The sequence below is a fragment of the Grammomys surdaster genome, unplaced genomic scaffold (genome assembly GCF_004785775.1).
Source record: "Grammomys surdaster isolate TR1022 unplaced genomic scaffold, NIH_TR_1.0 125947, whole genome shotgun sequence".
Lineage (NCBI taxonomy): Eukaryota > Metazoa > Chordata > Mammalia > Rodentia > Muridae > Grammomys > Grammomys surdaster.
The window spans coordinates 4,022,037-4,047,632 of NW_021620769.1; the positions used below are offsets into that span (position 1 = coordinate 4,022,037).

Sequence of the window (25,596 nt, forward strand, 5' to 3'; positions counted from 1 at the left end):
TCCATCTGTCTGGCTGCAGAACTCCAGTCTGGGAAGATTGCTACCTTATGATTAAAAAGACCATCATGTTATTAGGTTTGATTTATTCTACATTCCTCCAGTTCTACATGACTTCAATGCGTACACTGAACAAGCTTAGAAAGTTAGGAGACTTGTGTAATTTATGATCTGTTAGGAATTCTGTTGTAAAGTGAAAAGATGAATGGAATGGAATATAAGAATTTAAGTCAAAGCCACTGATTATCAGTGAAAGATAAAATGAAAAATACAATATAATTAATAGATGTACACATAATAAATATAATTATAAAATATTTATAATATATAAACATATATTATCACATGTCATATATTTTGTGTACAATTTCAACACACACATACACACACATATTTAAGTTATGGTCTAGAGAGATGGGTCAGTAGGTAAGAGAACCTGCTATTCTTTCAGGTTTAGTTTTACTTCTATATGGCAGCTCACAACTGTTTGTAACTTCAACTCCAAGGATTCCCACAACTCTGGTTTCTGTGGGTACCTGCACTCATATGCATATACCATTCCCCAAAGCACACATATATATAATTTTAAAAACTTAACAAAATGTATATTTACTAAGATTTAAATTGCAAATTAGTGGAATGACATTTTGCTGTATTATCTGCACAGGATGGCCTTCATTTATTCTCTTGTTTGTGAGTCACATTGATCTATAAATAATTGGAAAATGAGCCTGTCTCCTTCATGTATTAAAATAACTTCATTCATCTGGGTGTGGTTGTTGGTACATGACAGTTCTTAGGAGGCTGAGACATGAAAATAATTGTGTGTTCAAAGCGATCCTGTGCTATGCAGTGAGTTCTAGGCGATTCATGGAGATGTTGTCTTAAAAACAAATAAATGAGTCACTAACGTGAAAGTGGGGTCCATCAGTGTCAGCTAACATTTCATTCCTGTGTCTAGTGGATATTCCGTAGGGAGAGTATAAGAGAAAATAAGTGGCTGTCGAACTTCAAATCTCAATTATTTGTGGAAGTTTAAGATAAATATATTAGCTAGTGTTCAATAGAAATGGAGGAAAAAGTAGGCGATGAATAGAGAGTCACAGAGAGTATCTGAGAGTGCCTTCTGTCAGTGCCTGATCCTGGGGCTGTCTGTGGCGGGGAGCTGGTGCCTCCTTGGGCTTGCTGAATCCTTTGGCCTCTGCCCTTGTTAACAGTCACTCAGGCTCTATGTTGATAAAGCCCCTGTGTTGGTTTCAGCTTCGGTTCCCTCTTATTTTCTTGCTCCTTACACACTTTGGTTTCACTCAGTATTTTTCCATCTAACAGTATGAGCTCAGAATTTCCAGCCTTGGTGACTGGGTGCATATAATGCGGTAATCTAATTGCAGTGTGATGTAGTGGGAGTGAGGAGTACCTGGCTGGCCCATGCTGAGGTGTCTCCCAGAGGAATCATGCGACAGACCTAGTATAAAGATTTATTGTAAGGGAAAAGAGTGGGAACCTGGAAATGGGTAGAGACAGAGAAAGAGGGTGAGGACAGAAAGAGAGGAATAGAGGCTGCCTGGGAATATAGGGCAGCAAAGAAAGAGGGAGGAGGAAGGGAGGGAGGGAGAGAGGGAGGAAGGGAGGAAGGGGAAGAGGGAGGGGGAGGAGGAGAGGGAGAGAGCACAGGGGGAGAAGAGAGGGAGAGGACGGAGAGGAGGGTGGAGGGGGTTGGGGTATCAAGCAGTCCTCCTTATATGCTGCCACTGCTGTACCTGGCTGGTACCTGGTGGGGGACAGGCAGAGATGATGATTCAAGCTGTTGCTAGGTAGCTGTTGGGCACAGCATGGGAGAATTGTCTGTAAGCCAACAGTACATATACAGGTGGTTTGAACTTTAGGTTTTCTACTTGGGGCTAACATTAATAGAGTTGTCTACAATTTCAAAACCAAGTTGTGTTTTCAGATGTCTGTCTTATGCCTTTTTGTACCTCTCCATCTAAGGTAGTGTTTTGAAAAGAGGTTTACATTTTTTTTAAACTTGGGGCTTGAAAGATGAATGAGGACTCTGCACAGGACCTGGTTTTGGTTCCCAGCACCCACAGGGCAGCTCACATCTATAACTCTTCTTCCAGAGAATCTGATTCCATCTCCTGGCCTCCTTGCTCACCCAAATGACACAAAAGCATGCACACAGTCCACACACCTACATGTTATAAAAGAAAAAGTATAACCTGGATTTCAATTTTTCAGCAATCAGTATAAACACATACACACACATGCACACGCACACATACACACACATACACAAACACGACCTCTCTTTATATGTGGAATGATTTTTTTTATTTTCTTATGAAAACATCCAACTGGTCTCAGGCTCTTTACCAAGCTTCTCCTTCAAACATAGTCTGGATCAGAGTTGTGCCAAGAGGGAGTTTCAGAGAAGCACTGTGGGCTGTGGTGGGACATCACAGGCTGCCTGTTATCAATGGCCTAGGTGATGGTAGGGCTTGATAATTTTATGTTTAGCCATTGCCCTCAAGAAAAGTGAGGAATACACCTTATGGTATTTATGCCATAATGTCACATTCGAATCAGAAGCAGCCAGGAGCAGTGAAATAGATTTAACCCTGAGACTGAAAGGAGCAGTTTGCCATTTTACGTTTTATACTGAATCGAAGAGCAGATGCCCAATATTGAGTGGTAAACATGGCACCTGGTTGTGAAATGTTTAAAAACTAATTTTAGAAAATATAACAGAAGTGTTGTTATTTGTGTGGGCAGGTTGAAATTGTCCCATGCTGGTAAACAACAACAACAAACAGAAGCAAACCCTTCTAAATGCTTCTGTGATGGAGAGAAATATTGTCTTTCTATTTATAGGTCCCTCTGAGCCCCGTGTAAAAATAGCTCCAAGAGGCAGATTTTCTCATGTCCTGACACAGAGTTGCTGTTGCCAGTGATTTGAGGAACATCCTGCTCAATACTGAATGTTTAGCACCCTCTTTGACACCAGTTTTCTTCTGGGGAAGATTAGAGTTAGCGGGAAAGTCCTGACTGCTGGGTCTTACTTCTTGTTACCTCCCAGGCTATCAATATCGGAGCTGATATTTCAGTATTGTCTTTTTGTCAGTGAAATATTTGGGGGCTAATTGATTCAGTGTTTTCAAAATGAATTCTGTGTAATTGGTGTGAAAGCCACCACCACAACAAAATTAGGAAGAATCCCAGGCGTTGATGGAAAACATTCTTTCTTATTTCCAGAGAAGCTTCCTGGGCTGTGCCAGTTTTAAAGTTGGGGAGCTGCTGAAGTCCAAGGAGCAACTGTTGTCCCTGAGCCTGAGGTGAGTCTCTTTGCTTTCAGATTTGTTAGAGAAAACACCCAGGTTCAGCCGCTGCACCTAGAGAGTCACAGTTCTCACAGACAGTGGTCTGGAGATCCAGGAAAGGACAGCAGCTCTAGTTCCTGTTCAGAATTACTGCCAGCTGCAGAATTAGTCTGTGTGGGAAAAGAATTATGGAGGCAGTACAGCAATAACATTCTTTGAAAGAAAGCAAATGCAAACTATGATCATGCTATTAAATAACTTTCTCTAATAAAAATGTCACTGTATTCATGAGTAAGTTTTATGATTGACATATGTCTGGTGTAATGTAGCTTCTGATAGGAAAAGTGAGCTGACTTTTTCAAAGTCCTCCCTGCAACGCTAAGCCTAAAGTGCTGATAAATTCAAGCAGATGAGTTGATCCTAGCTAATTCTCAGCATCATTTATTTTGATATCAAAGATTAACAGTCTTAATAAGATTGTAGAGTATATTTATACTAGGAAGAATACAGAATGAATACTTCTTTTTAAAACTTATGATAAACACACACACACACACACACACACACCTATAAATTTCTTTCTTTTCCCAAAGAACTCCTTGGAGCCAACAATTCATTTCATTGAATTTCAGTACTTTTCATTCAATGAATTTCCTTAAGTATTCTGTGTCTCTTGATGGAATTTGTATTCATGTGTTTACTTTAGTTCCCTGATCCTGGCGGGTCTGCTTTTGATTATGAAATATAATATTATATAATTATACTAATACATATACTTCAGGTAGCAAAGCCCAACTTCTGATAAGGCTTGCTGTAGTTTCTTCAGCTTCTATCAGAGAAAAACAATGCTTGGCTTGCCCACAACTTTCTGGTGCAATTGAGGAAAATTTTATTCCTCATCTTATAGACTCTTTTTTTCCCATCTTCAACATGCTGTACACTAGTACACATTATATTCATTTGAGGGGATGAAACAGAAACCAGAGCTTGTATTTTGAAGACAGCCTCTACCCATCTAGCCTTGGCTGACCTTGGAAGTTGCTCTGCAGAGCAGGCTAGCCCTCAGACTTTCCTGCATCCTCCTGCTTTCCCTCTTAGGGGATGGGATTAAGAAGTCTTCAGTGTGAGAAAAGCTAGTGAACATACAGACTGCCTTAGCGAGTATGTAAGGAGGGTTGAGTTTAAAATACTAAGGAGAAAAAACTCAATGCAAAATATTTAGGATTACATGAAAAAGGAATCTGTTTCCATTTTGATCTAAATATCCAATTCCTAGGTATTTAATTGTGATTGTATGAAAAATATTAAATGTAATAAAAAGAATTATTTTCTAGAAAAATATTAATTTTCATACTAATTTTGAATGGCTAGTTTTTTCACCTTGTTTTTGTCATATTCATGGAATTTCTTTACTATGAATCAGGTAGATTATACCTAACTTTAACCTGTGTATCTTTAGCTCACGACATGTAATTGTTCCATTTAGTTTTTTTGATGGACTGTCTCTGAGATTCTGAGTTGGAAGAACATTAGGTCAGGGTTAAGGAACACTCTCTGTTATTGTTTTGCTTTGCTTTTTATATTCATTCGCATTGACTAATTATGACTTTCCTTCTTTCGAACTCCAGCTATTGTCTTTAAACAATAGAATGAAATACTTCTACAGAAATAAAGACACATTTCTAGGTATCCTTCCAGGTTGGGGATGTTTTATGGTCCTGTTTGTTTCACTTCCTCAAACCTGAAGGTTCCGTCTGTGTTTTCTAGCTCTTTGGGAACTAATGGGTAATTTAAATTCTCCAACTCCATCTAACTCACTACAGGAGGAGGCTATGTTCCGAGTGGCTTCTCTCACATGTTCTTAGAGCTGGACGTCAAGTACACTGGGTTGTTTTTCTTACTGAAAACTTAAAGAAATATACATATAATTTATAAATTTAGTCTAAAATGTCATTCGTGTATCTTTTAAGTTGTAAAGTAATAATATTGTTGACATATATTTGGGAAAAACCCTCTGATACATAATCTGGTTCCTATGTATATGTCTTTTTAATTTACATAGTACAGGGTCACCTATTTGGAGTATTCCAGACTTCCAAATAGACTTGGTGTCTTTATGTAATATTGACGCCTATACTATTTTGCTAAATTGATTTAGTTTTGCTAGTTTATATGAGTTCCATCTCCCTTGCTTCTTTAATATGTTAATTCTGTTTTCCAGTGGTGTTTTCCAGTTTGCTGCTGTGCAGTCCTGATTTCTGTACTTTCATATGATTGATGTAGAATTGTTTTATAGCAGATCATAATTTTAATTGTGGCAGATATTAAATAATTCTCTTTTAGCAAACAAAGCTATAAGAGAGCACACCAGCAACAGCACATTGGAGAGTGCTGAGCATGTATTGGAGGTGGCTCACTTGATCCTTATCAAATTAACCTCTGATGTTCTTTAATCCATTCCATTAATCAAATAGACATGGAAAACAATTTATTTAGCATTTTTGTAAAGTTACAATGTTCTTAAATAAGAGAAAGTTGATGTGCGTTCAGGGCCTTCTGATTGATAAGTTATTGATTTCAAAAATAGACTCTTGTCAACAAGAGACAACTGAAACCCAGCATTAAATGTCACCTGCCATATACTTGGTGGGTGAGTGATAGCAAGGGCTTGGGTACAGGACTGTTTCTTCAGTGATTTACACCTGTCAGATTTCCTCACAGTGCCCAGATTTACACTTGGTAGTAAGTAGATGGATATTAGCATGCTCTGGGCAACTGAGATGTGTTAGCCTAGTAGCAGAAAACGGGATCCAACTGTTAATTCAAAAGACTGAGGGAAATACACATTTGTTACAAGAAGCCTGCCTCAGAAACATGGACCCCTGGAGCAACTGGGCACAGTTTGCTATCCAAGTACTTGACAGTCATGTGCTTTTCCAAACCTTGGAGGCCATTCAATCAGAGCTTAGGAATACAATAGTGTTTTCTATTGTTAAATTACAGAATGGAAAATTATCAAAGATCTATTACTAAGTGGGGCTAGCAGTCAAGAGAACACCCCATTGTTTTTGACATGCTTAAGCAGCCACAGTGAAACCAACAACCACATGAAGCAATCAAAGAGGGAGGGAGAAAGAAGGAAGAGTCTCAAACTCCAGTGGACTTTGTTCAGTCTCCTATGTACTTCTATTCATTGTGTATTTAGTCAGCAAACACTAGGATTTTTTTTGCATACTAATAACAATGACAGGTTCTTCAGAATATAACAGCACTAACCACTTTGCCTTGATAAGATTGATAACGTGTGTAACGAATAATCTTTGGAGCATATATACTCCATGCAAGTACTGTGCTCGATCCGAATAATGCACCGCGTATTTAATTCATGCAACACCATTTCCGTTTTCCATCTGCTTGACTGAAATCCCATGGCTGCTGGTTACAGAAGAAGAGGAAAATTCAGTTAATTCTTCAGTTTATTCTGTTTTTATTTTACTGCCTTGTAGCAAGGTCATAGCTTTAGTAGAATCCTTACTTTTTTCTCTGCCTTTGAGCAGTTTAGGGGGTCTCAATTTCTTTCTTTTTTTTTTTTTCGGTTTTTCGAGACAGGGTTTCTCTGTGTAGCCCTGGCTGTCCTGGAACTCACTCTGTAGACCAGGCTACCCTCAAACTCTCAAACTCAGAAATCTGCCTGCCTCTGCCTCCCAAGTGCTGGGATTAAAGGCGTGCGCCACCACTGCCCAGCAAGGGTCTTAATTTCTTGATGTTATATCTTAAAATTCAATTTTGTATGTCTGAAGCAAAGCTGGGCTTCTGCAAATGGATATTGTTTCTAAATTTATTTGTGATATTGGCTTTCTTTAAAACGTTTTAAATTGCTTTATGTAAGACAATTAGCAAGGACTGGTTCCTAGGTAGATCTGTGTTAACTCAACAAATATGATAATCTAAGCATAAGATTGTTTTGTGTTCTGTTGTTGGCAAGTGAAACACCCCTCGTAGGTTCCTGTGTTGAACTTTTGCTCCTCAGTCCCTGCAGCTGTTTTTCGACTGCTGTGTAAGCTTTCTGAGGTGGAGCCCTGCTGGAAGGATATGGGTCACTAGGGGAGGAACTTAAACATTTTCATAGCCAGACTCATTTCCTATTCACTCTCTGCTTCCTAACGCTGATGCTGGATAAACAACCCTCTCCTGTTCCTGCTGCCATGCCTTCTCTGCTGTGATGGACAGAGCCCTTCAAACGTAAGCCAAAATAAACCTCTCCTCCCTCACCTAGCTTCTCATCCAGTATCTGTCCAAGGAGCGAGAGAAGTAACTTCCAGAGCAGTAGTGAGGCATGGATTGCAATCTCCTTGAGAAAGCAAAAGCCTGGGTTAATATTTACATTTATTTCACTGTAGACTATAGTACCTCCCTCATCCTTGATCTTATCATAGAAATGTTCACCTCGTCCTCACATCCCACTACAGATGTGAGGACACATCACATCTGTCTGCCTTTCACATGGTTTGAGGGAATCCGAATTCCAGCCCTCACACTTACATTGTAAGAGTTTTCTCCACTGAGCCATCTCCCTGGGTTCTACCACCTGCTGGTCCAACAAAATTAAATGTTATATATGCATAAAATATTTTCTATCTTAAACAATGTTAATATAAATTAACTGTTATCCAACAGTTTGGGGGAAGAATAGAACATCTCTGATAAAGGAGAATAATGCTGAATATTGTGGAATATATCTACAGAGATACAGATGACAGGGGTGGTATGTACTCCATTGTCACTTTGGCAACAAAAGTAACACATTACTAACACATTAGTATTACCTGAGAACAGCACATCAGGATGCTGCTCAGGGAAATGAGCATGCAGAGGGGGGTGAGTCAGCAGCAAACCCACAACAAGGTGAATCAGAGGCTGGGTTTGGAAGAGGGCTGTCTCAGAAAGCACTGCGTCCACAGAGCCGCCCCATCCCCAGCTTACTTCTGACCTGCTAACAGAGTGACACCTACACAGATCTCCACAGAGTAAGCTTCTTCAGTTTTTCTGTTATTTAATGTTCTAAAGGACTGGATAATGGTATTTTTCCTGTTTTATGAGCATGCAAACAGATCATTAGCAACTTGATTCTCTAAATTCCCACAGCAGGGAGACTGGATACTATCTCTCAAGGTCTTTCCTAAACCTGTGTGTTATCTTTTTTAGCAAGTTAGTTAACACTCTTTTTTTCTTCAGACAGGAAGGCATCTTCAAACTGACGCTTGCTGTTCTTCTTGGACCCTTTTAGTGACAGGGCTCTCACACTGAGTGTTCCTCCCACTTGTAGATAGACCTGCTATTAGAAACATATTTCTACTTTGTACCAGTTTTCAACTTGTACCTCTGGAGTTGAGAAGTTCCCCTTTTCTATTGGTGCTTTGAAGGCACCTTGTCTACCTTAAGTCTTCTTTTGTTCTTTATCAAAGAGCAATGAGGTAGGAAAAAAACTTGAGTTCAAGTCCCTTCCCTGTGACCACTCAAATTACCTCAGGCAGATTGTTCATTCTCTCTCTACTGTCTGCTAATAAAAGAAACAACGATTTCTTTTCTGTGGTTTGCGAGTGGGTAAATTACTAATAAGTGCAATAAGGTCCCAATCCCTACCCTGTACTAGAGAAAAACATTATAAATACCTTTCCCATCACTTCTTGCTTTAAAGTTAATTTCATCAAACATTCATTAATATTTTTAGTTTACTTGAAATTATAGCCTGCACAGTTCTCTAATCTGACAGTAGCAGAGGTTTGGACTTACTCTTTATATACATGTAAAATTTCAATGATCAAGAAATGGATTCTTACCTGAATCCTCAATCCTGGCTTTTATCCCTTTGACAGCCTATGTAGCATACACCACAGGGGAGGTCCCAACAGAAGACAAGTGCAACAGTTTGAACGTGAGTTCCTAGGAAAAAAATCAATATAATTTTTTACTAATAATTTCATGAGCATAGCATTGAAATCAAGACAGAAATTTGTAAATGTCACATGGATATAACTTATGAATGGAATTTTTTTAGAGTTAATTTTTGATTTACTACTTCAATGTTTAAAAATAAATTTTAATTTATTGAAGCTTAAATATACTTCCATAATTTCCTCCTTTGATTTCCTCCTTCTAACCCTTCTTGATTTCCTTCTTCTAACCCTTCCTATATTGAGCCTAGGGGAGAAATCATCAGTGATCTCTAACATGAATAGCTCTTGAAATTCTACCCGTTTGTTAAAAATCAGTGAAAACTGCAAACTATGTAAGTATTAGTTCATGAAAATAAAGAAATAGAATATTTAATTTAAAATTACTCCTGAGCCTACATCCTGGTTCTTCTACAGCCTTGCAAAATGGTTGAATACTCCAAGGCTGAATGACCTTGAACTTCTGGTTGACCTTCATCCAACCATCAAGACTACTGACATACACAACCACACCCAGCTATGTGGTACTGAGGGGCCCACCCAGAGCTTTATGCATGTTAGGACAACTACCATATGGGCTCCATCACCAGTCCTAAGCTCAGTTTCATATCTGTGGGATATGGATGCCAGTACTGTCTCTCTTACAGGGTTTGTTGTAAGGATCTTGTGAATCACTAACATCGAATGTTATAATAATGCCAACACAGAAAATGATAATAATTATTTTAATATTTTTCTTTGTTGATATCTTTGGGCAGTTTATTTTTCTTTATAGGATTGGATTAGACAGTCTATAAATAGTTAAGCTGAAACAGGAGCTGCTGCGGGTTCTCCTCAGCCATCCATTATTTAACTGATAATAACTATCATAGTATAGCTATATGTTTTCCTTACATTTGCTAGGTTATATTCTGCAGCTATATATTCTGTACTTTTCTTTATGTGTCTAATTGATTTTCATGAGTGGAGGTAAAGCCATGGAAGCCAAATGGCATTTCCTTAGTTTTCATTGTTCCAAAGACGTGGGATTCATCAGTTTGAAAATTGGTTTAAAGTTCTCAGACACTGACAGTACAGCACATGCTTAGTGACCACTTCAGTAGCTTCTCAATTTGCACATAAAGGACTAAAGTCTTAACTCTTTTGAAATTTGAATCACATGAAGTTACCCTCTGTTCACAAAGACATACTTGCTTAAGAAGTATGAGAGCTAATTTACTTGTGTAGATCTAATGCTAGACTTTCTCATGCTTCCCAGAGTCATGTTCATCATTACCATCACATGTCTGCTCTCATGTTTCAGTTATATCTTCTCTGTGTAAATAGTAACTTTGATTCTCTAGAGTCCCACTTACTATTGGTATATATTCTTTGAGAAAAAGGAATTTGAACTCATATGTCAAGTCTCTTTTCTCCCATTTTCCCATGTAGGCTTTGAGGGCCCCATTGCACTCATGCTCTCGCTTCTGATTGTAGATCTCAATTCTGCAAATCAAACAAAACCTGTGAGAAAAGACTTTTAAATAGTCCACTTTCTCTTTCTTCTATAATGCTTTGAATTTTTAAAGATTATAGTATAATTACATTATTAACTCCTTCACTTTCCTCCTCCAAACCCTTCCACATTTCATATCTCTTGCTTTCTTTCAAATCCATGGCGTCCTTTTCTTTAACTATTTGTGTGTGTGTGCATGTGTGTGTATGTGTGTGTGTATGTGTGTGTTCCTGTTACTTGTATATATGCTTTCAGGGATGACCATTTGTATTAAACAACCAATTGAACTTGTGTGGTCTTCCCTGGGAAAGATTGCTTTTCCTGCTCTCAGCATTCCTTAGTTACCTATAGATTTGTCTAGGGTTGAGGTCATGGTAAATTCTTCCAAGCTTGATTACATAGCATATGCATATTTCACAATTATTGCTTGTTTTAACTATGCCAGAGCAAACTTTACTCTTCTTTTGAAAGCTCTTTCCTTTCTTGACAAAATGAAAAATTTTCCCAAATGAAAAATGTCACAATCTCACCATGGACTATCTCTTCCTAAAACAATTATCTGACTGTGCATATTTCTTCTTAGAGCATCACATGATGCCCCCACCACACCTGTGAGCCTTCTATCCACAGCAAGCATAACTGGGCGCACAAAAATGCGGCAACTTCAGCCAGGCATACGAGCTTCTCTACCTTCAGTCTTGCAGTAGCTACACACATCACCTTTGCTCTTACTCTTCCTCCCATTTGTGTTGTGTACGGTCACTGAATGCTTTTCTAATGTGAAGGAAGAGTTCTTATATTTCTGTGCTATTCCTTTGTCTCATGTTCTCTGTATTAAATTTAGATTTTGGCCATGGTCATGTTGTGTGTGCTGATATAGAGTTTAGGTCAATCACTATTCTGATGTTCATCCCATATCTCTTACCCCCAAATTTTCTAACCCCCCCCCCGGAAATCTAAAATGATCCAGGCATGTTCTCAGAAAGGTCAAGTCATCATCCATGTTCATGGCTTCCCATTGACTCAATTTCCTTCTTGTCTTTCCTTCGAGTTCATCATTCCTGGTCCATCCCAGTTAATAAGAGTCTGAGCAGTCACAAGAAGGTCACCAGCACTTAGCTGTTTCCCATGAAGCCATCTTTGGATTTTCTGTTGATTAATTGTCTGTCCTATTTAATATTCACATGTGAGAGTGATTGAAAGTACAGCCTGGGGAGCACAGCGGGAATGTCCTTTCTTTGTACAACTTGTTTCCTCTGACAGGCTCTTCAGTTCAGGACCTCTGTGTTGACTCACTAAGTGGAATTCAGTTGAGTACTGCTGCCATGGAATGTAGTCTGACTGGCTCCTGATAGAACCATAGCTCAGAGGCCAGTAATCTGGCTCTGTGGGTGAAGGTGCTTGCTGCTATTCCTGACAACCTAAGTTTGATTCCATGGACCCACATGCTGGAAAGAGAGAAGCACTTCTGACAAGCTGACCTTTCTCGGTTATGACACTGTACCCATGCTCAGGCACATGGCAATTGCTTAGTTAGTGTGCACAAAACCCTGAGTTCCATCCTCAGCACCACAAAATAAATAAGTGTGTAAATAAGCACAGTTAGAACCACCGTGACAGGGTTGTTTTCCTCAGTGACAGGTTACAGTAGGAGATGCCTGCTTTCAGCCTTGCCTATAGTCAGATGAGCAAGCTCCTGGTCAAAGTATTTAGAACTTACTACATTTGCATGGAGAATGCTGCTCTCTTACCCAAAATCAAATCGAAGATTTATCAGGGGCTTGCATGGTAAATAGAAGAGTGGTCTCCTAAGGTTGTTGTGTTTGCTTGTTCAAAAAATTGCCCACTGACACTAAATGCCTTGGCTGCTGAGATTGGCTACTCATTCCAGTACAGATGGATTTCTGCAGGGCATGAGTGCATTGGCATTTAAGAGCACAGAAGAATCAGTTGAGACTCTAATGAATGAAGTTACTGTCACCAGGAACTAATTATTTGCTTAAATTTCCCAACCTGTCTTGTGCGGAGAATAACACCAGTAAGAGTGCTAAATTATAAATGCATGTGCCAGATTTTACATAAATGAGCTGATCATTTGATCACAAAGAGGAAACTTTTCTCTCTCCTCTTTCTTCCGTGTCATCTTTGTTCCTGAATCAAATACTACTCAATGGCTATGGGGTTTGTTTTGTTTTTTTTTTGTTTTTTTGTTTTTCTTCATGACAAGATCACTTGAATAGATCTGGAAAAAAAATGTGAGAGGAAGGCTGTAGAAAGAGGAAAACTTTAGAAATACATCTAAATGATTTTATAGCATTTATTATGGAATTGTAGTAGTTCCTGACAGATTATCTTTGCAATCTTTGAAGTCTTTTAAATTCAAAATGCCAAGTCCTGAATCTAGAATAATATAGCAAGCAAAGTTTTATTTGAATTTTATGATCAAAGAGACTACAAATGGGACTATGTGCCATTTATGTAGCTGCGTTTTTCCTATTTTTACGTCTTGCAGTTCTGTCTTCAGAGAAAGCTCTCACACTTTTTGTCCTGTGCTCTCCTGCAGGGAGGTGAGTCAGAAAGGAAGCAGAGAACTTTCCAGACATGATAAATGGAATTGGTTTTAGGCAGAGGCTCCAGGTTACTCATGCAGCTGTAGGGGAGCCTGAAAGCAGAGAGCAAAGCCGTAAGCTATAATTACACATCGAGTAGTCACTCCAGGAGAGTTTTTTCTTTAATTGTTGAGTCATTTGTGTTCAGTCACCACATCCATGTGACTCATGAGGTTCTGCAGCAAACTGTAGGACTGACATGTTGGTTACTTTAAAGAAGTTTTAGGAATGGAGAAATGGAGGCAGTAGCTTGGGTTCTCAAGTAGTCTCACAAAAAAAAAAATTGCCTGTAACTGGAGCTAAGAATATGTATTTTATATTTTTAAAAATAATGAATGCAATTGTGATAGTACCTATCACACAGTCTATAATGAGCACTGCACACTGTTATTGTTAGAAGTACCAACCTGAGATTTCCATAAAACCTAGACCGCATTTGTTCTGTTTTTTACAAAAAAAAAAAAGATTTAAATGATCCTAGACTGATTAATGCCTTCTTGCTTTTGTCATACACTGCCCTCACAAAGATGTAGATCAGAGAATGATGCTCTAAAGGGCTCTGAGCAACCATGCTTCTTGGGCAGTTATTACTTTAACTCAAAATACTCAAGGCTAACTGTGTTGCCAGAAGACAGATTTCTATATTTCCTATATAATCTGATATTCTCACCACATATAAACAACAGGTATATAGTGACATATATTCTGTATTTGGTTATTTTGTAAAACATAATAAATGTCTATGTGAGTACAAAATTCTCTGTGAAACATTCTAAGTGTACCAAACATTAAATAATGGTACCTTGGAGAGAAGTCCTCCAAATATTGTGTGACACAACAGATGTTATGTGTGGAAGGCAACATGAGGGGCTTTGCGGATTGATGATGAGGGAGATTCCTGGGATTTGCATTCACATAGGAGGTGCTGAGAACTTGTTATCTTTCCCTGTGTGAGTACATAGCTGAAGGCAACCAACTGTAAGCCAAAATGAGAGCCCTCTTCAGAAATTAGCCACTGGTACTATAAGTTCACACTCCAGCCTCTGGAACTCTGAGAGAATGAAGTAATGGCTAAGATGGTGGTTGGTCAGTGACCATCTCTCTAGAATAAAATGAGTGTTGCTAGATTTTGCTACAGTTCTTTAAATAACTTCAGACAATGCATTTATTGCATCATATCCATTTCCTTGTTGCTAGTAAAAACCCAAGCATAACAATTACCTCACCTTTGAAAGGAATAGGTGTGATACTCAGGTCTATAGAATAAAGCTTATTGGACCTGGTGAAGAATGAAGTCTAGTTAAAGAGACTGATGTGCTTAAAAGATGGCAAGAATTAAGACAGCTGTCGGCATTTGACAGCACAGTCATCCAGATGAAAATGGACACAAATCTGTAGATAGAACCACAGTTTGTGACCATACACTGCTCATGGCTACATAAAGAAGGGTTTTGTTTTTGTTGCTATTGTTTTGGTGCTGTGATCAAATAGCTGACAAAGAAGCTTAGGAAAGAATTTATTTTGATTGACAATTTGAGATTATAGACCATCATACTAAGGGTGGCATGACAGAAGACTGTGATGCAGGTCTTCATGTGTCCGTAGTCAGGAAGCAGAGGAAGATCAAGGCTGATACCCAGTTTGCTTCCTTTGTTTTATTCGGTTCCTGACCCCATACCTTGAGATGATGTCCTGCATCTGCACAGTCGTCTTTCCCGCCAATTTAAATCTTTTTTTCCCCTTAGGCAGACAGAAGGTACTTTTCTATGGAGATTCTAAATCCAGACAAGTTGACATTGAGGACTGATCAGTACACGCACTGAGCCTTACAATCTGTGCAGCTCATGCCTGTGAACTCCCTTCAAAGACTATGAAGATGCTTTTCATATAAACTTCTTGCTGGAAATATTCTGGAAATAAAGTATTTAACAGTCTCTGAAGGGAGTTATAGGAGGAAGTTTGCCTATCTTTCTTGGTAATGAATGGTTCCCTGGTCATATTTGAGAAGCAAAGAACTCACTGTAGAAGTAATTTGGGAGCACACCATGGATCAGAACATTGCAGATAATGTGTGTACTCTAAGGGGAGAAGATGAGATGCTTAGAAGAAAACATTTTGTCTACACATAAAAAGGAGTATAACCCAGCACAGAGGAGAAAAGCAGTATAACCCAGCACAGAGGAGAAAAGCAGTATAACCCAGCACAGAGGAGAAAAGCAGTATAACCCAGCACAGAGGAGACACATAAGGGAGCCCCCGCTGCTATGTAGACAATATAGTCTATGAGAAAAACCCAAGGAAGGGAATAAGGAGAGATGAATTCGTCCCAAATGTGGCTTGCTCAGAGAAAAGATCAATTAGTATAGCAGAAGGAAGAGTTCCTCAGAGCACTAGAGCAGGTGGTCGAGAACAAAACCAAGCCGCAGCCATTTCCCATAAACAATCTAGCCTTAGATACCTGTTGGTACCTCCAATAAATCGGTTTCCACAGGATGAACTGGAAAGTGTGCCTGGACTATAGGCCTCCCTCATCTCTGTCACACTGGTATTCAAATGGCCTAAAAGCTTGTCTAGTAATAACAGGAAAGGAGGCTACATCCAGGGTTAACTAAGATGAGTGAATCTTTTTTTTTTTTTTAACTAGGAATACATCTCTTCTAGTTACCAGAAATGTGCACAAAATATAACAACCTTTTTTTAATTGTAAAATTTACTACTATGGCTTTTGATCATATATCTCTTCTTCCTATTTGCACTTCAGTCTAGAAAAAAGCCAAACTTTTTCTTTATATGAGTCCTTAGGACTGTGCAAGGATCTTTCATTGACTAAAAGATGCTTCTTGCTATAGCCAGAAATCTGAAATAACACTTTGAAGTGGAAAAACAGAGAGAGGAAGGGATGTTTTCTTGGGTGCTCTATAGAAAACTGGTAGAAAATAACTGATTAATAATTGCTGGTCCCCACATTTAGAACAGATAAAAACAATATTCCTGTTTCCTCCACAAAAATATCAGAAATCTGTAAAAAATCTTTATGGCTCTATTTACACTGTTTTACCTATGGAAACCAACCACATTTGACTTCCAGAATATTTACCACATGGTCTATTGTCTATCAGAGCAGAGTCCCGACAGTATGGCAGAACCAGTCAGAGTCCTAATTAACTTGTTAGATAGGGTCTTGTAGTTCTTATAGAATCTCTCCATTACCACAACTGCTTGCCCTAGCACACTTTGACTAAAGTTGTTGTCTTTATTTTTACTTAGCATGTGGCACTCCTGGATGCCCTTTGTCATCCGTCACCTTCATGGACATAATCTGTCCTTTACCTTTTGCGTTCTGATTCTGTCCTGCTAGTTTCTGCTTTCCAAGTGAATTCTGGTATCTAAGGTCCACTCTCAAACCCCTGCCAGCTCTCCTCAATCACCTTTGTTTTGACCCTTTTTATTCTTTGTTTAAGATCTGTATCTTCTGAAACCTCTAGACAGAGGCCATTGGGGTCCAACCATCTGAGTCTTTCCCATGTCTAAGGTGAACTTCATATGTCACCCTCCATCTTGTGAGACTTTTAACTGTTGACACAGTGTCATCTCCACATGATCTCTGTCTTTTGCATGCAATAGCCAAGTCAGTGATCTTTACAAATCATTGAGCTCTTAGGGCTTTTCTATTCCCATATCAGCCACCCAGTTAGCCTTCATGTCCCTTTCTAGCTACCCGACAAATGATGTTAATCTCATCTCTCTCCAGGGTTTCTACTTTGATCATACTGCTTTGAATCTCTCTAGAACATTCCATGTAGTACCTCTATGACTCTTGAGTCACTACTTCTACTGTGCATCCTTGTCTTTGATAGCACTCCCCAAAAATCCTCTGCTTTTGCTCAACTAAGATTTCCTGGTCCATCCCCTAAAAACCATCCGTCATACTCAACTCCCAAAACTCCCGTTTTCTATTCAGCAAAATATAACACAATTAACCATTTAGTTAAAACAATAAGCTACTATTTTTGATAAAAGTACGTCTAACTAAAACCACTGTATAGCTCACCTTGCAAATGCATTTCTGTAACTCAGTAGAGTAAGCCATCTGACTTCCATGTTCCCAGGCTGGGAGCATGTACCCTAATTGCTTAAGTACATTCAATAACAACATAGTGCTAGCATTTACCCCTTGTTTAATTCATTCTCTCACTATTTGGGCTACTGCTTTCTGCCACATCATTCCTCAAATCTTGAAACTTTCTCACATCTTTCTGTTTCTCGGGTAATTTATCTGGTTTCTGTTTCACTGAGAATTTGGCATTTTCCCACAGTGTATTTACCAAGCACTAGAAATTATTATTCTTGTCTTTCTGTGAAGATTACCTCTGTCTCTTGAAAACCACTCCTGTTTTAGCAAGCTTTTTGTCTCATCTGGGAACCTTGCTCCAGGGATTAGCTACTAACTAATATCTGCCAGTTGTCTATCACGGTAAAACCATGTCATTCAACATTCCCCATGTCTCTCTAACTCATGCTCCAGCTCCCTGCTCTTCTTCCAGCAGGACCATTTCATCTGGTGAGATCATCTTTTTAAACACCCTACCATAAGCCTTCATCCCTGATACTTCCTGAGCAGCATGTTCCACGATCCTCAGTGGCCTCATGTTGTTAAATCCTGTGGACAATTCCCATTGCCCCTTACACTAGAATTTGCCTACACAGTGGGTCAGTTGCCCACTCCTTCAAACATATTCTTGTCTTGATATCTGCAATCCCTGGCTTTTCCCTATGTTCTGCCACCAAAGACTTTTTTCACCTTTATTCTTCTGGGTTGATTCTCATTGGTCTATTCTCTAGATGTTGATATCTCTTACACCATAGTTTGGTGGTGGAGTTCTTCTGTTTTCATTTTTTTCAGTCTTTCTCTTTTTCAATGGCTCCAATACTTTCAATAGCCTTGATTATTCTTTGTTTGTGCTAGAAGAAAAGTACAAGGCCTTATGCAAAGTATATGTGCATCTAACCACTAAGTAATTCCACCAATCCTTAGGTTTATATTCTGATATTGGTATCAATAAAAATTCCTTATTATCTGTCCCTTTCTTTTTCTGAGCAGATTTATCTGGTTTCTGTTTTAATGGAAAGCAGAATCGAACAGTTTTCCACAATATATTGACCAACTTATCTTCCAATCTTCCTTACTAAGAAGTCAATCATCCATCTATGGATAAGTGAAGTCCAAATAGATGTCATAATCTAAATTACTGAAAATTGACCCCCTTCCTGTGTAGTGCCTACCTTTCTCCACGAGTATTGTTTGACACAGCTTCCCCATCTCAAAGCATTCTATTTTTTATTTATTTTCATCATATAAATCAGATATCTTATAAGTCATGTCTTCAAATTAAACAAGGCTCTAATCTGCCTCACCTCTAACCTAGCCTTATCTCTCTCACTTGTCTTCATGCTGCTCCACTTTCCCAGCTATCCATCATCTCTGCACTTGTAACTCATGTTCTCACTTCAAAAATTTACCTCAGTTCAAAATGTTCTGTTGATGATTCTACTAGAAGAAAAATAAAAGTTCCTACCATAGCCTGCAAAGTCCTAGAACATGAGTTCTTTCATTCACGTTTGCTAGTGAAAGACAGGAAGCTAAGTGAGTTCCAAATGTTTTTCACAACACCTTCCCCTTCAGTGTGGGTATAACCTGGGAAAACGATAGGAAAAACATTGTGTGCACTAGTTTAGATCTCATCCTCTAGTAGTAGGTTAGCCTCTTGTACACAGTAGTCATCAAAGTACTATATAATAAGTTACTGTCATAGCTAACTGGATATGGCAAGCCTACTGTTAGCTCCAAGAAAGCAAACTTCTATGTTGGAACTTAGAGGGTCTTATGGCTCTAACTTGAGAGTGGACAATAAAGAGCTGAGCATCACTTCAATAGCTTGACATGAAGTGGTCACATAGCCACAAGAGAAAATTTGCCAACGCTCATAAAAATCACGTTCTTCCCTCTAGCCTTCATGAAAGAATGAGGATGCACTACCCAGGCTACATCTTGACTTTGACTTGGTTAGGCCCTGATTCAAGGACTTTGATGATTTCTCATCCATAGAACCTATGAAATTGGAGTGCTGTTTTGAGTTACTAAGTCTGTGAGAATTATCTGGGTTGTATTATAAAATTCACATGTGTCTCTTGAACTGGTTAACTTAGCTGTCAACTGGACCCAACCAGATATCACATAGGAAAAGTCTTAATGAAGAGTTATTTAGATCATATTGGCCTGTGAGCTGGTCTGTTCGGGCTGACTTGATATTGATATGGAAAGTCCCAGCCATTCTTGGTAGCACCATTCCCTAGGCTAGGTCCTAACTAGAAAGATAGGAAGAAAGAAAAAGAAAGAAAGAAAGAAAGAAAGAAAGAAAGAAAGAAAGAAAGAAAGAAAGAGAACAAGAAAGAAAGAAGAAAGAGAAAGAGAGAGAAGAAAGGGAAATAAGGAGGGTGTTTGGTGTGTTCATCTCTCTCCATATTTGACTGTGGATGTGATATGGCTCTCTGAAAGGTCCTGACTTTGACTTTTTGACTTCCTTGTAAAGATGGAATATAACTCGGAACTATTAGTCAAAAGACCATCTCTCCCCTGTGTTACTTTTCTTCAGAATATTTAATCACAGAAATAGACATAAAAGTATGACAGCTCTCTTGCTCCTTTTTTCTAGCTACCAGGCATTTCTGCTGTTTTTAGCACATGAGAGCACAGATTCATTTCAAGGCCTTTGACCTGTATGCTTCCTGGAATGCTCTTACTTCAGGGAGATGTACAACTCATTCTCTTCTTTTTGGTGCTTGTTCAAATGTCATTTGAGATCTTTACCTGCCTCTGATTATAAAGTGACAGCCTCGACACAGCATTCCTTTATGTTTCTGCACTAATTCCCTTCCTCCAAGGACTTGCCCATTTGACAGATAGCTTGTATGTTTCTAGAATTGATATGGGAGTTTTCATAAAAATGGGGACTTTTGTCCTTTCCCATGTTCTCTTTCTGTGACTGGAAGTGATTAATATTGTGATTAACAAGTGTTTTTAAAGTAATGACTATTTTCTATTAATCTTACAGTTTTATATTTCTATAGAATTTCTATGGATTTCAAAAAATTATTGGTGGAAGATGTTGCTAAATTAGAGACGAGTAAAGAAAATGTCACTTGGAAAACTGGAAGATTTGATTAGTGAGTCAAAGAAGAATTAGAAACAAACCCAGAAGCAATTAAGTGTGAGAATGTAGGTCATGAGAGTTGTTCCATTTCAGAGTGCATGCCTCCCATAATTTAAAACTCATTGAATTTCTGACTGTACAGGTTTGAAATACATTATACTTTAAAATCATGTTCTCACACCGTAATTCTGACCTTTTGGTTCTGGCATTCTTGGAGAAACGTCTTGTACTCCTTCCTACTATTAAAAGCCAACACAAAACTCAAAGGCACTAAAAAAATTGTCTGATTAAAAATATGTACTTCAAAATCTTAATATTAAATACTGTTTTGTCATCAGTCTTTAATAATGGAGTGCCCCAGTGGTCCATGATTGCCATATACGTTTTTAGTATCTAAATGCATTTTGATTAACATTATAACGTTTGAAGGCCATTCACATAAAATAGTTTCTGTAGAAAGTACAAAAACTCTGCCTAGCTGCCATAATAATTTGTCCTTGCCTTAAAGATATATACATTCTTTTCTTGTAAATATTTAGATTTTTATACTTACCTAGTTGTTTGTTTGTGTGTGTGTGTGTGTGTGTGTGTGTGTGTATGCTTGCACGTGTGCATGCCTGCCTGCCTGTCTGTCTGTCTGTCTGTCTGCCTGCCTGCCTGTCTGTCTGTCTGTCAATGTGGGCATGTGCACGTCACAACTCTCAGAAGATACCACACAGGAATGGAGCCTACCCCTCCACTCTGTGGACTCTGGTAATCAAACTCAGTTATCAGACAGAGTGACAACAACCTTTACCCAGGAAGTCATTTCAACAGCCACAATAGTTTTCTTTTAGAAAAGTCTACACTTACTCAAGTTTCATGGCTACTTCTGTACTAACCCTGTCCAGTCCTGCTCTTGATACCACTTGCTTCCTCTTTCAATAGCCTCTTCCCCTGTATGTATCCCTCGTCTCCATCCATTAGTTCCCCTACTAAAATAAATAATCCAAACATGAAAATGTAATAAAACAAAGCAAAAACCTAGCAATAGTTTCTTTTCTATACTGTCTAAATGAATGCTTTTTGGAGTAAACCCCAGATCACTGGTGGTGTAAATTCATTGTATATCTTTGAATGAGCAATTTTCTGTCATGTTTGATGACCTGCTTCCAAGTATTCTTGTAGTCTTTTCCCAGAGAGAGAGAGAGAGATACATAGATATATAGATATATGGATAATCTCTAATATTTTTAGCTACTTTACAGGATAGTGCATAATATAAGATATATACTTTGATCTGGCATTACAATGAAATATTAAAAATTAAATTTGGTTGAAATGGAAGCGAAATTCTCTTTAAGATGAGCTTTTTTATATTCTCAAAAGAAATTGTTTTGCTTGTTAATTTATTATCAGAGAGGACAGTCTTCTTTCTCATTTATTCAACTTCATGGACTAATAGAGTAAAAGTATTTCTTTTTTACATTTCTGTAAACTATAAACACAACTACATTCTCATGAGAGCATCAGAATCAGAGTGTAGATCTGGCCCTTCACTGGATTACCATCCAAAGCATTCTCTGTCACCAAAGGCTCCATTGCTCCCTCTAGTAGATGTTTAATGTTAAGATAGAAGTTGCCCATTTGCTATGTAATAGTATCTAAACCTTAGAGATCAGCTTCGTTCATTCAGCATAATACCTACAATCCATATAAGTTTTGGTATCTATCATGCTTCTTTTCTTGACAAATAATATTTCATGGTATAGATATACCACAGGTAGTTCAATAATTCATATCAAATGATATGTAAGGTGTTTTCATTGTCTTATGATTATGAATGAGGCTGATAAGTGTATTGTGTGCACTTTTTAAAGTGATCGCAGGTTTTTATTTCTCTAGGATAATTATTTAGGATTTGTGCTTCTAGATCACCTGAGAAGTGTTTGGCTTTATGTTTCCATACAACATTGTGTGAGGATGCCAGCTAGTGTGCATCCTTCCTGGTTGACAAAGCTGGTGAAATAGCACATTACAGTAATTTTGGTTTTCATCAAGGCATACCTTCCCTGGCTGTAGATCATGTTCTCACGTGCCTTTTGCCATCTGTACACCCTCTTTTTGATCCTTTAGGCTGTTCTCTTATTTCATTGCTACAGAATCTGGAGAGCTTTTTCTCTACTTTAAGTTCAAGTTCTTTTCACACAGGCTATATTTGAATCTATCTCCTAGCCAAACGCTTGTCCTAGTTTTACTCTTATAACAATGTTGTCAAAAGACATAATGTCAATTTCAATGAAGTCCTTATTTTTGGATATTTCTTCATCTTTCATTCTTTCTCTCCCTCTTCATCAACATTTCCCACCCCCTCTCCCCATTGCTTTGAGATAGCTTTATTATATTTAGCCCAGGCTAGCACTGAATTTGCCATTCTCTTATCTACACTTTCCATATGCTGCCTGTACTATAATTAGCTTCCCTGATACCTTTCTCTCTCCATAGGCATGAACTTCATGTCACCTCTTCTGGTTCACAATCTCCCTTGCATCATTTTTCTAAGTTTTAGTTCCATGAACTACTATCTTTTAGTAAAGTTGTGATGTTCAAGCAGAATTTTGTTTTTATTACAAGTAAAAATCTAATTGTCTCAGCACCATTTACTGAAAAGCCTTTTTCTCCACTGCCTTGCTCATAACTTTTTCAGAAACCAATTAGGCATGTTACCTGTCTCCTCCTTTATTTAGCTTTTACTAATGTATCAGAGTTGTCCTCATAGCTGTGTGGTTTCGATGAGTTTCTAGTAGCAGTCAGTTAAAGCAACTCTTACTTGTCTTCTTTCTCAAAGTTGTTCTTCCTGTTCTGTTTCCTTTGCCTTTCCTTGAACTTCAGAAACCAGCTCAAGGAAGTCTCCAAATCTTTGCCCATGGATTTTGGTTCCTATCATCCAGACTGTATTAATCACCTTGAGTAGAGAAGAGGTTTACTAACACTCTGTCTTCCAATAATTTATTAAAGTGTGTCTACTTGTCTAGACTTTTTTGATGCATATCATTAGTATTAATAGGTTTGATGAATAAATCCTTTTTATATATTTTTGAAAGAGTTATGTTTAAGTTTATTTATTTTGAACCACTTATAAGCAAAACTGTGCTTTCCATTTTTTTGTGTGGCTATTTGTGTTCCAGGCTTTTGTCTGAAGACAGCCTGGACTCTCTCCTATTCTCCAAAATATGTGTCCTTTGCCTTTAACCCTCATACTTGTCATCCAACTACATTGAGACCCTCCATATTATCTGACTCCTGACTTACTTCTCAGCATCTGTGGTCCTTTTTCCTACCTCAGACTCCTAGCCTGGAGTAAGGTTTGGAGCCCGTTCACAACATTAAGAGGTTTTTTTTTCTTTTCCATGACCTTTCTGGCACTTCTCTGTGTCCCACAGCTTCTCCTTTCTGGTTCTCCATCATTATAATTTGCCCACGTTTTATGGTAGAATTCCACCCTCTTTCTGAGGGCCACATGGCAAGAGAAGAGCGATGCAGGAGATGTGCAGCAGATCATCCTACACGGTGGAGGTCACATCTTCCCCTAGAACAGGCCTCTTCTCATGGTTTATGGGATATGTGAGTTTTAGAGCAGCCCCATTTCATCTGCTTTCATTGCTGCTACTACTTACCACTGTGATAGCAAGATTACGTGGGCCAAAGCACAGGAGAGTGAAGAGAGAAAAGAGATTTTCATTCATTTTGAAGTATCAGGAGCCCTAAATCCTGTATCCTGAGCTAACATCAGAGGTCTGGACTCTGTCTACACTAAGGATAATCTCTGAGACCAGGGCTGTGTTTGTCTAAGTCAAGGAAAATCAGAAGGGAAAATGGAAGCTCATAGATACTGGTTTGCTGATATTTGAGATTTTGACTTTCTGCTTTCATACTCCTGGTGCTATTTACTCTTAAAGTCCTCAAATACTGTAGCTGACCATGCTTTCTGCACAGACACTGTAGCTCCCTTAGTGTGTGGTAGTAAAGTAGTCCTCCCATGTCGCCTACACCTGCAATTCCACCTGCAGTTTACAGTGCTCCATTAACATCACTGTTACTCTAGTTGATTCAAATTCAGTCCCCAGAGATGACACAATAGAGTGTGTAGGGTAAACCACCTAGACCTTCCGGATCTTCCTTAACTACTTGCTTGGAAGACTTCTGTGGTAATGAATATTCATGTCTATCATAGAGAACACAGGTTTCTTCAGCTATCTTCCTATATGGAGTTCTTACTTCTATATGACCCGGGTTAATCTAGCAGTCTAATTATATGAACCAGGAAGACACGCCATGTCTGCTACATATGGACTTTGTTTATTTTCTTGTCTGGATGAGATTTTTCATTTCCTAGCTACATGTCTAGATGGCTTAGATGCGAAGCATGTCTCGCAGCTGCAAATCCCTGTGTGTGACACCGGAACTGCTTGATATTCACAGAGTCTGACAGTGCTAATGACGGCTTTCCCCTGGATGTTTACAGAGACATTTGTTAGTTTGCATTGCAGTGGCATTTCTAGAAGAGAGAAATTATTTACATTTTGATGTTTAACATCTTCAAGAGTGTTTTTTTCTTCTTTTTCTTTTTGATCTGTTAAAGGATGACAAAATAGTTAGTGCAGAAACTCAGAGAATGCATGTCATTAAAGACTGTTTTACATTTCCTTCTGTCTTCTAAAACCAGATGTATGTTTCAGCCTCTGAGATTGAATATTTCATTAGGAAGCATTAGGGGGTGGGAGTATTTTAAAGTCAAACTTTTTTTATTGGTTATTTTATTTATTTGCATTTCTTTTTAAGAGTCTCCATTGCTGTTGTACTCCATGTCTCTGAAACCCTAGGTAGGAAGGGTGTATAGATTTTGTGTTGCTGAAATCCCATTCTTTCCCTCACCTCATCACAGTTAAATATTTGAGTCCCTTCAATAATGGAAAGGGAACTTGATATTGTGGTGCGGGTATTGCAGGGGATGTGAACTTTCCCCTTGTTTCC

General features: G+C 38.5%; 1 protein-coding gene across 3 annotated transcripts in view; it reads left to right on the forward strand.

Moving 5' to 3' along the window:
• The window catches only part of Inpp4b (inositol polyphosphate-4-phosphatase type II B), a 701,452-nt gene that overhangs the window by 466,448 nt on the left and 209,408 nt on the right, over positions 1-25,596 (forward strand). For all 3 annotated transcript variants that reach the window (XM_028753430.1, XM_028753429.1, XM_028753432.1), the window contains one exon: positions 3,250-3,329. In XM_028753430.1, coding sequence (XP_028609263.1) covers positions 3,250-3,329 — 80 coding nt within the window. The remainder of the gene's footprint in view (positions 1-3,249; positions 3,330-25,596) is intronic.